This window comes from Schistosoma mansoni (assembly GCF_000237925.1).
Source record: "Schistosoma mansoni, WGS project CABG00000000 data, supercontig 0156, strain Puerto Rico, whole genome shotgun sequence".
Taxonomy (NCBI): domain Eukaryota; kingdom Metazoa; phylum Platyhelminthes; class Trematoda; order Strigeidida; family Schistosomatidae; genus Schistosoma; species Schistosoma mansoni.
Window position 1 is genome coordinate 650,360 of NW_017386050.1, and position 12,522 is coordinate 662,881.

Sequence of the window (12,522 nt, forward strand, 5' to 3'; positions counted from 1 at the left end):
AAACAAAATAAAGCGTCGATAAACATGAGGATAAACAATATAGTTTCCCATTAGTTATAAAACGTCAACAGTGCGCATCCACGATCCCACCTCGCGAGATTCGAACCTAGGACCTACCAGCCTCTCACCAGAGCACTCAACCGATAGACCACTGTTGAGGAGCCCCACAATAACACGAAATGGCCGTCCAGTGCTTCCAGGTTTTCCCTAGTGGTCTAGCTTCAATTGACTCATGATCCTAACTATATAAAATTACTAAAATATCCACAGAACCACCTTGTAATTAGAGTTTTGATTAAGATATAAGAATAATAAATAACACAATAAAAGTCAATAATGTTTCGGTAGACAATACAAAATATTTCGTAGTTGACACCATTAAATAGTCTTAATTAGATAATTACTGAAAACTAACAATGCAATAGACAATCTTTTCATCCTATGATGGGATTCCTCAACAGTATTCATCCAGCTGAGGTGAAAGATTGAGATAAATAAAAGACACCATACTACAAATAAACAACTATCCATCACTTCATAGACTTTCTTCGTTATCTAATTAAAATCAAAATGTATGTAGTTCATGTTTGTAGATCAATTTATTTGAGACAAATCAAAATAAAGCGTCGATAAATATGAGAATAAACAACATAGTTCCCCATTAGTTATAAAACGTCTTATCAAAAGTTAGTTCAAAATAAAATTGATTTGATAACATCTACACAGGTAACTGTGAATGAACCTTCTTTTATATATTCTTTCATTTTATTCAAATTTACCAAATTAAAATTAGAATTTTTCATTGTCATTTGAATATCCAACTCGATTGATTGAAAAAGTGAAAGTGATAGAATTTCCCAATCATTTCTTATTATACATATGAAATAGACAATTGATGATATTATGAGCACTGTTGCTATACTCAACTTTGATAATTGTAGTTGATTAAGGACTTAGTGTTTGATAATGCCATATTACTTTTATCCTCATACACTAGCGACTAAATTCCATCGATCAAGATACAATTAGACAAACAATTTAAACGACTGTACATTTCGTACTCTGTGATAATGTGCTAATTAATTGAAGATAGAAAATTTCTTGGTTCTAGATATCACGTCTGTTGCTTGTTGGTGTGATTTGAAATCCCATTGAGAGGGAGTATCAATTCTCGTAATATTCAAAGTACGCCTAGTTTGCAAGTACCGACTATCACGAAGCCTATGTTAAACAGTGTATCTTGTCTATCACGTTTAATTTTCTTACAGCTTCATGATCACTATATAGCAATTTGTTTATTGATTAGTCTAGATAAATCTACATTCCATTCATTCGATCTCACATCCAAACCACATTTCACCTAGTTCAATTTGATTAACTGACTGATCTCATTTGACTTCACGTGAAATTCGTGCAATAGAGATAAGCACATAAATATTCACTTTGTAAACAAGTTACAGTAGTGATATTTATCAAAATGAATCATCGATTTAAGAAGCAAATCATGAGACAATTCCTCATCAATTTTGTCATATCTCAAATGCTACAAATGTATGGCATCAGAAATTTTCTCATCACAGATTTAGCTTATCAGTCATCAAGATCAGAACTTTACGAATTTTAACGGTTGAAAATAATCTGCAGTATAAATTACGACATCCCACTCAGAAACTCCTAGGAGAATGCAACCGATAATTGATCAGCTATGTTTCAATTTATTAAGACAGGTTCAATTTCAAGTTTATGTAAATTTTGTTGTATAATTAATAACAACTTAGCTAATACAATCAGAATTATAGGGTGAGGTTTATGTGGTGAGACTATAATTTGCGTACGTCCTTTGAGTGATGCTAAACTGACCTTGTGAATGTTCACCTAATCAATAGTGCTAGGTGCGTGTTCTACACAAGTGTAAGGAATTAGAACTATTATTTACAGTTGACGTCTAGGGTTGGCAACTAGACATAGGGTTTTCAAAACGAACTGATATCAGCTGAAATTCCAGAACTCTATCTTGTCAAATAAACGAAGGAATGAATGAATTCCGCAACTTAATCCAACACCTCTGATTGATTCGTCTACAAATTATATTCTTACTGTTTGTGTTAGCTTCAAATGCTTTACAACCATGAATAATCATTGATTTTGATGTGAGAAATAGCATGGCTGATCATCTTTCTATCTACTGAAGAAATTTTCAATTCTTGAACTACAGGTCAACTGGCATAAATAATGTATAGTTTTTTTGTTAGCATGTCTATTGTTGATTACGTTCATACATAATTTCATCGGACAATGATTTTAGTATAAATCGAAAGAAAACAAACAATGTCTTGAACATTTCACTCATAAATGTTAAATCTTTACGAATTCCAAATCAATGAAAACAGTCGAGAATAAAGCTTGATAAATTAGTGATAACTTCATCAATGCTGGTTTTGTTGTTTCACTGGATAAGACGATGTGGTACTGTGCAACTTAGTTTTACCATTCGTAAACACTCATTCGATCGATATGATTATTTCCGATGAATTTCTGTTCATTTATTCATTCCATTCTACTTAATGATGCATAGTTTTCTTTAAAATCATTATGGAATGGATTTAGCTTTACACCATTTGGAATAATCACAGTGTATTATACAGAAATGCAATATTCCTGTGGAAACAGGTATGATGCAGCCAGAAATTTTCTCTATAACGTTGAGAATTGATGTGATTCAGGAATTTTGTCCAATGCACTATTCTTAGTCATGATAATATAAAGTGTATGTATATTTTTTATATGATTGGAATAAGATGGTGTTATTTGTACGACCTCTTCCAGATAGAGATAAGCGAGGATTGTAGGCGATTATGTATAAATCTCGACATAATTTATTTACATTATTGTTATAATGATGATGATGATGAGGGATTTGGGTTATTCGTTGTTGATAATAATGTCTGAATTATTTCCAGTCTCGATTTGTATTCTGGCATAATAATTGACACTGAAATGTAGGTGGATCTCTCGGATGTGTCACCAGTATGACGGAACTCGTATTTAAGTTTTCATTGACAGACATCAGTCAACTATAATTGAAACGGCTTTTGACCTAATTTCACTGTTCAGACAATCAGTTCAGCGTACAAATATGCGAACAGGGACTGAATAATCAGAGTCACAAACACTAAAAACTGTTTGGTTCAAACAATGTCGAGTCAAATTAGAGTAAACTTATCTGCGAAAGTATCAATTATTCAACTGATGGTTATATTGTTTTCACTCAAACAAGAGGATTTATTGATGACTTTGTGAAGCACCATCGGTTATGCTAAACAGTGTATTTTGTAGGGAATATCTAACTTCTCATAGAAATCACAAATGATGTGGGAATTGGTAAATAAACAAATTTTCTGAGATTGATATGATGTAACAACCACAGATAAAGTCTTCAATAATGATGAGTGCAAGGATCAGTGTTTATTCTTCATCAATCAAAATAAGTTAGCTGACTGTTTTGTCGTTTGTAATTATCAAGATTTCACAAATGTGGTTTATAAATGCATCAAAATCTTCAATCACGTGTGTCGGTCTCCATGAATACTGTGTTTGTTCGAATAGTTGAATTTGTATAAATCATTCATCTTTTGAATTCAGTATGTTTAGATTTAGCATAAACTTCCAACATTGGATGATACAAATTGTATGGATGATTTGTGTGGACTTTCATTTTAAGGAATTGCAAGTATTACCGAACATATTTTCTGGTAGGTTATTTGAAGTGATTCGGTGACAAGTGTATTCAGATAATATGTGATGCTTGATAATGAGAAGAGTCATTTAGACAGTCAGATGATTTGATATGTGATGTATTTTCAGTTAATAAATATCCACCGAATTTTAGACTCATTTATATGAACGCGTTGGTAATTACCTCCTGAACAAATAGGCAATAGACTATCTGCAAAGAAGAAAATATTTTAAATTTGCAAATGGTGAAATCTGACTGGATAAATTATTGGGTTAATGAGCTTTCATAAAATATGAGGATTTCGATAACTAGATGGTGATTTGAATGAAAAGCACTTCAGTGAAATAAAAAATGCGTGATCTCATCAATAACTATTAAATTTACAATGACATGTTTTAGATGAAACTATGTTCTTCAACATGGAAAGTATACTGAACTATATACAGTAGTACTGTCGGTCACTGTCTGCTTTCAGTATATCACGATGGTATTGAAGATGACTGTGGTGCTTCTCAAGGGATTTATTCCCTCATCGTTAATTAAATAAAAAAGTGACTGTTTATGATACAGGTAATGAAATGGACTTTATTCATTAGATGAACATGTCTAGATATGTCTCATAAACTATATACACAAACATATTTCGGAGTCACTTAAATGTGGTTTACTCTGGCTATTCACACCAATTTGATTTGGGGTACCTTGTGTAGTTATCAGTTGAATGGATTATCTTGAAACATCATACATCAGAGTACACGTACTTTTGACATATTTAACCGACTGCATACGTAGCTTGATAAGTATGAACTGAGGCCTCTAATAGATTCTCATAGATTCGTGAAAATATCATTGTTTTCTAATTGCATTCTCATCCATGAAAACAAACGCGTTTCATACATGACATTCATATAATCAATTTATATCGTGTGAAATATTGATTGAATGTTCTCTCATATCAATAATGACTGTCTCATTTATTGAAATATATGACTGTTTAGTAGATCAGATAAGTAAACACTAACTAATTTGTACTTTGATCTGATCAAAAGTCGTTCTGTTCTTCACAGTTTATTCAATGTTCACCAATCAGTTTCATTCACATCAACATTATAAATCAGTGTTGATTGACTTGATCAACTTTAACGAGCACTGCTTGTGAACACAACTGATGTTGCACAAATATCCAAATGAAGGTTTGTATTTACATTGATACATTTTTGGTTAACATTGTTGTTTATAATGAAGTTGAACCAATTGAATGGTGTAATCACATTACGATAATTTCATTGGTATGATGAATGAGTTTAACAGAGAAGAAAGAGCATTTGCATTTGGAAACATGAAACAGCATTACTGATACAAGGTATTTGAATATCACTATTGTAGTCAGTTCAATTTTGATTATGGATAGAATTAGTGAAACTATTGTACATACAGAATAAACAATGATGGACTAAACCAAATCCAATCATTTCAGTTGTAAATTGCTGGAATATTTATCCAATGAATATATATATTCATCATTAGATGATAATGTTGAAACAGCTCATGTGTATTACATCATCAGTGGGTAAATCACTAGACATTGATATATTGGAGAAACCGGATTTGATGATGTTATGTAATTACTTCACAGACCAGATGGTATTAGACGGGACTGTATTCCATGTACTAATCAGTCTAATGTAAGATATAGAATCTTGGATTTAGGTGAAAAATTTATTCCATCAACACTATTTAAGCATGAGAACTGACGTTAGTTGATGAGTTCGAGTACTGATATATGCTGAGAGGATTGTTCGCTTTTCACATTGGTCGATTTGACTGAATCAAGAACAATTGAAGCAATATACATAACATGAATACATTGTGTTTCGTGTATTCTCTTCAGCTGAATAAACCTTGAGCGTAATATAGTATAATAATTCATTGAAATCAACTTAAATACCATTAGGTGAAAAAGTTTCCATTAATGAATATCCTATTTGTGAATAATTCCCTACAATAACGTTCTAGAATATTCATATGTAGACCAATTTTTAATGATTAATACTATTGTGCTAAGGGGTGAAGCACCTATTGCGAAACGCCGAATTATAGTAGATTCATTGTATCTCTGTTACCTTAATTGATTTTGCTTTAGTCAAGTATGATGAATGTTCCATTGACAATTTGTTCACAATATTCACCAGTCGCAACAGTGTTGGTCAAGTCAAATAAGGTGTCACAATCAGTTATAATCAGTTTGTAGTAATCTTATGTTTCATCTTCTGTTGTCAGGATCACATACCTACAAACATGGATGCAAATATAATGAACAAATAGTAATCTGTGAGGATTCCAAGTTATCTGGAATGATTGATCCAAAACGCATTCGATTTATATTGAAAGTAGAAATCAGTTGAAAATATAAATTTGAGAATGTAGGTGTTTCTAACCAATATCCTTCAAGTCTTTCTATCAATATTCATTACTGCATTGGCGTTCACAAAGTTTGTTGCTCCCCAGTGATCCAATTGTTTATTAATCCCACTTCAGTTTTAAACCCTTTGTAAAGCTTGATAAGAAGTTTTGGTTTTCTTGTATTTTGAGGTAAGTGTAGTAAATTCGTATAAGACAAGGTATTCATCATCATATATCTGGAATTCATTTGGTAGGCTTATTTGGGACATTTCACATACGTATAGAGTACACACATACGTTGTGCATTATTATGTTTAAATGGGTTGAGTTAAATGATAAATTCATTAATATTCTTACGGGTATATAAAACATAATAAGGAAATATCGTGAATACCACAAATTCGGTATGAATAACATTGAAGACATTTCAGTTTCATTGATTTTTCGTGTAATTTCAGATGGGTTTATGGAAAGAATATCGAACAAAATAATGTTTCACATAATAGTCTATCCTTTAATATATAATTGAATGACAGTGAATTATTGGGCTATTCAACTATGTGTACATGTCATCAGGATTTATACGTTTTGACCCATATCACGCTGTTTGATGTTTTGTCTACTATATTTCCCAAATAGGTTTTATTTATATTACAGTATCAATTTTGACACTTTATAATTTACATTACAGTGTTATTTCGATGGGTGAAACCATTGCAATTTTCTTTATTCAGAGATTTCCACATTTGAAATATCTCACGGATTTCCTTTACTTACTATTCGTAAGTTGTATTTGATAGTAATGGATGAATGTGTCTAAACATTTTGTGAACAACAATATAAACTCGATTTGTATTACTGGATCCCAATAAGATGCCACATCATTATGTTAGTCGTCACATAAACTTGAATATTCTGTGGATGTGAAAAATGAGTAATTGAGGTTGTTAGATATTGACAAACATGTATTGTGTTGAGATGGTGGAGAAGATTTGTAGCTCAGGTGGGTGATTTTGATGACATTATCATCAAACATCGTATATGAAATGTGTGCTGTCTGATCAATGATTCACTCCTAACACGATGACTGACGAGGTGGATACGGGAATATTCTCTGTTTACATGAATGTAGACTGGTGTTTTTGGTTGATAATAGTGTGTTTAGAGTCTGTCAGTAACTTTTTCATACGAGCAAAATTTATGAATGCTTTATCATCCGTCAAAGCTTCACTCAAACATCCAATCTACTTGATAGAGTTGTGACTGATGATGAATTATGGTTACAAGAGAATGATATCGATTCAGAATTGTGAAGATGTTTTGAATGATGTAGACAGAGATCAGAGAAATTTATTAACTAAAATGTCGAATACTCAAATCTGATTATGAGCATGTACTGTTAAGTTAATTCAGTACAGGTTTTATGTCTTTTATCCAGTAATTTATTAGATAGAGCATTTATTTACAGTCATTCAGTCCGTAAACTTTTGTAGCTTGTTCTACCATCTAATTAATTATTGCATAAAGATGATTTTCCCATTTTACGGTACTTTATCACAAATGTTCTGTTAAATAAAACAGATTTTAATAGGTGGTTTCATTGGTATAAAAGTTATTTGTGCAAACCTCTTTTCAAATTGATTACCAGACTTTCAGTTTCGCTGGAGTGATAGCATTTCTTTCAATCTACGTGGAAGGAATGTTCATATTTATCAGTTGGATTTTGACCATCATTCTATCAGTGTTATTGTTTTTAGTTGGAATAAATATTGAACGTGATTTGGTCAGTTATTTTAGGTGGTTTATGATCTACATCGCTTCCATCATTCTTGTCATATTGATACTGTTGATCCCATGGAGTATTAATGTTACTGCAGTGAGTTTTGTTTAGCTTATATTTTAGTAGAATATATGACGATTGTGGTTTTATGGCGTATTCTAAACCAGTGTTATATATCTCATGATAAATGTCAATGAGCTTTAAATACACACCAAAAGCAAACATGTTCACTATTATACATGATTCACTATATGATCATCGGCGTACGTACGATAAACTCCATTACTGTCTCACCATTGTTGAGATCCCATTTCACTTGGATTGATCAGTAACTGAAATTGATTGTTAATCATTTGCGCATCTTGCAGTGCCTAGCATTTGTTGTGTATCAGTTATGTTTAGATAATATTTGCATTGTAGTGTTTAGTCACTATAAATGTGAGAATCCGATTGTTGAATTGAAGATAGTGGATAAGAGCATTTCTTTCAATATTGTTTATTCACAGATACACTTCTAGGTGAAAAATAGCTTTCTTAGTGATAGAGTAACAGAATATTATCGATAGTTTGCATGATTAATTAATTGTGTGATAGCGATTCTCAGAGTTGACATGGAAGTCAATGTTTCAACATTTTAATCACTGGTTATTGTCAATGAACAAATAAGTTTCAAGCATCAGGGTTTAAATAATAGTGATTTACATCAAGACTGTAAAGTTATTCAAAGTCCGGTAAATTGGTATTGATGAGATGAATTATTGAGACCACAGGATTTCAGTTTGTAATTCACCGTTGACAAATCTTAATGATGATGAACTAAGTTGTAAATGTATTCAAAGAGAACAGCATAGGTAACAGTGTTAATCAAATGCAGATTCATTATTTAATCCTGTGAAACAAATAACGTTTAAACAAATAACGTTGTTATTCAGATACTTCCAGTTACGTGTAGTATGGATTGACTTGAAAACTGTCTTATCGAGTTCTAGTTCATCCTGTGCATTTACAATTTCTCTAGATTAAGTTTGATTTATCGTTACTCAAATATGAAAACAGACTCGTTGATGCTCACGCTCATACTGGTTATCATAAAATACTACATTCAGTCTCATTTTGATTCCGACAATGTTGATTTTCCCACTAGTAAATAATTTAACTTTGAATTTCAGGTGATGTGGGCAATCGGTCCGCTTGTTTTAGCCATCATAATTCCTGTGAGTGAATAATAGTAGTTTGAATGAAATGAACTTGCTGTCTATTCAACTTCCTTCAATACAAATCGATGATTTGAATAAGTTAAGATTAAACCATGTAATTTCAGTGAACTATAAACATGACAATGTCAATATATACTTTGAATCTGTTATGTTCTAAATGATTCATTATCCAAACTGTTCAACACGAAATATAGTGGTGTATTAGTCAGTAGTATGATGTAATCAACTGAAAATAATCATGAATTGTAGCGTAATCTTTAGACAAACTCATGAAATTAGAAACAAACTATTTCAGTTTATGGTTAGGTAACACACGAAGTAACTGATATTTTACTTCTTCTAGATCTCTGTAAATGATGTGGATTGACAAATACTAAAAAAGTGTACGAATAGATATTCAGATAGTGTTTACATCATAGATGTAACATCCATCAAATTTTGTAAACATATTTCACTTCCATAGAAGTTAGTTCATTCTTATTCAAAATCATTTGATATTAGATAACACAATTCATAATAATAATAATAAGCTTTGAATGTTCTGAATTTGAATTTGTACAATGTTATTGTGATTTTAGGCTAGTTTAATTGAAGCTCAAATATTGTATGGAGGGAGAGAAATATACTACAGACGTGAAGATTTCATATTTGCATCGATGATTCATTTGTTCTTACTTACTTTCTCATATTCTGGATTTATTGTAATGTTTCTCAACATTAACTTAACCTAAATATATATGCAGTTTGTATTTTCAGACTGATGTTTCCTTTATGTAATTGTGTACTTTTTGATGATGCAGTAAAACAACAACATTGAATATGACAATTTGTGTGATTGTTTCCTTGTTTGTTTTATTATTGTACGGGATTAAACACAATTGGATTCGAAAATATTCAGTTTTAAATTAACTAATCATTGTGAGTTTGTTTTATTGACTGGGAGAGGGAGTTTCTGTAAACTATCCAGTTTGTATTCATTTAGTATTGTTTGTTTGAATCTTCCCATCGATGTGTTAGTACTGCAACTGGTCAGTCTCTTATTAGCATATGTGCATACTGTGCGTATTGCCTCGATATAGTCTTAATTCACTCAGTGGCCGAGTGGATAACGCGATGGCGTTTGAAGCGAAAGGTACTGGGTTCGAGTCCCAGAGTGAACATCAACTCTGAAATGCAGGTACACCCAGCTGACGAATCCCAAATAGGATGAAACACGCTTCCTGGTTTCCACTGCTAGCCACTATCCATCTTTGCTTACTATCCAGTTTGTAGTTTGCACAATGCACTGATGTTGAATAAGTAGTCATGGAGAATGAGGACGTGATATATTAGTATCCTGTTGATTGTTTTATTAAATTGATTGAGAGAAATCGAATATACTATGAATTGCAAATGTCTTGACTGTTACATGGATTTCGTTCATTCCATCAATCTCAACATTTTTTGTTTTGAGAAGAATGTTTGCATAGTTATAAATGAGTCATAAATGAAAGAGAAACCTCTATGAAAATTTATACCTGCCTCAATACTAATCGAAATAGTCACTTAAAATCGAAATTACTGAGAGGTTGTTTCGAGTTTCATTTGTTCTTACTTCTTACATTCTGAATTTAGCATTCTATTTTCCAACATTCAATTATCCTATATACATATTCATATAATTACATTTTGTGTTTTCAGCATAATGTTTCTATTAGTTATTGTTGTGTAATTGATGATTAAATACAAAAATGGAAAACATACCATTGAGGATTTCATTTTATACTTCATGTAGTTTGTATAATTAGCAAGATGTTGGTAATGTATGTAATGAAGTTGAACATGATTGTAAAATATTCCGTGTTTTGTGTACTGTTAATTTTGAATCTCTTTTGATCACTGATATTTGATATTTATTGAAACTATTCAACCTCTAATAGAGTTTACGGGAGACCAGTAAGTTCAGTAGCTTAACTTAATCTCATAGCTTACGTCACAGACTAATCTTGGTCAGATAAACACTGAAATTCAAGAAGCACTGAACATTAGTTTCATCCTTATATATAAGGCTCCTCAGTGTTAATTACGAATCCAGGATCTATAAGTTTAGTGGCGAGCGCTTGACCTTCAAACTTCTAGGACAGTATCCAGTGATTTACGCGTTTAACTCTAGTCAGTTGGTTAAATTTCACGAGTAATATCGCGTTTCATTAGTGATGCTTCTTGTACGCCACGAAATAATGAAGGTCCGGAATGTGGACCCTGACTGAGTTGTGGATGGAATGCTGAAAAAGTCCATAACGGAGCGGAACACATGTCTAGCGCTATCTTAATTTCAATGTTTGACTAAGATCAATTAACGGTGTGAACTATGATTTACAACACTTACTTTAGCTAGACAAACATTAAGAAAACAAAGAATATAAGATAACTTTTTTATCTCATTAACAGACATTTCAAAAGTGATTACCGTCGTTCAAAGTCTTTACTGAGGGCTCAAGGTAGTGCATTTTTAGTATTTAAGCAGTGAAGTGTATATTCTGATAGCTTTATATGATCTTTATTTCAAAAATGTACATAGTACAAAGTACACATCCATCTAAAGTGGTAAGCTTTTAAATTGAAGTTTATCATAAGCACAAAGAATAATGAAATCTATTTGTAAACAACTATATATATATGAAATAATAATAGTCATTTCTTAATCAATTCAGTTTATTGTGAGTAGATGTTTTGTATTAGTAACTGTGATTAGATAACTGCTTCTATTTATTATTAGCTTTATTCAATATACAATATAGAATTCTCAGCATAAAGTATTTCAGTGAGTTTCTGTTTCTTATTTCTTGATCAATGTTGACGATATATGTTAAGTGATCGCCAGTTAGTTATAAGCATTTCAGATGTTGACATCTAAATAATATTTATTCTTTTCAATGTATATTGCCAGCCATCACGATGTCCTCGGTTGTACATTTTTGTAACTTGTACAGCGAAAGGTCATAAACTTTTCACAAACGCACTTGAATACGTTATGCAATTAATTGACATAATGATTTGTTAAAACAAACAAGGATGCAGATACACTTAGTATTGTTTGTTTGAATCTTCCCATCGATGTGTTAGGACTGCAACTGGTCAGTCTCTAATTGGCATATGTGCATGCTGTGCGTATTGCCTTGATTCACAAGCATGATAAGCAAAGATGGATAGTGGTTAGCAGTGGAATCCAGGACGCGCGTTTCGTCCTATTTGGGACTCGTCAGCTGGATGTACCTGCATCTCATCGATGGGAAGATTCAAACAAACAATACTAAGTGTATCTGCATCCTTGTTTGTTTTAACAAATCATTATGTCAATTAATTGCATAACGTATTCAAGTGCGTTTGTGAAAAGTTTATGACCT

At 31.9% G+C, this 12,522-nt stretch overlaps 1 protein-coding gene across 1 annotated transcript; it reads left to right on the top strand.

Moving 5' to 3' along the window:
- Window positions 1-4,892: 4,892 nt before the first annotated feature.
- On the top strand, window positions 4,893-10,043 carry Smp_102780 (N-methyl-D-aspartate receptor-associated protein, putative). Its single transcript, XM_018798198.1, has 8 exons — window positions 4,893-4,929; window positions 6,017-6,126; window positions 6,164-6,228; window positions 6,275-6,328; window positions 6,831-6,921; window positions 7,788-8,015; window positions 9,089-9,133; window positions 9,715-10,043. The coding sequence occupies exons 1-8, from the start codon at window positions 4,905-4,907 to the stop codon at window positions 9,865-9,867; spliced, it is 771 nt and encodes a 256-aa protein (XP_018646734.1). The 5' UTR covers window positions 4,893-4,904; the 3' UTR covers window positions 9,868-10,043.
- The last annotated feature ends 2,479 nt before the right edge of the window (window positions 10,044-12,522 follow it).

Coding starts and splice junctions, on each gene's coding strand:
- Smp_102780 (XM_018798198.1), top strand. CDS start 4,905: ATGTTGCACAAATATCCAAATGAAG. Junction 6,127..6,163: donor GCATTCGATTTATATTGAAA/GTAGAAATCAGT, acceptor TTGAGAATGTAG/GTGTTTCTAACCAATATCCT. Junction 6,229..6,274: donor ACTGCATTGGCGTTCACAAA/GTTTGTTGCTCC, acceptor ATCCCACTTCAG/TTTTAAACCCTTTGTAAAGC.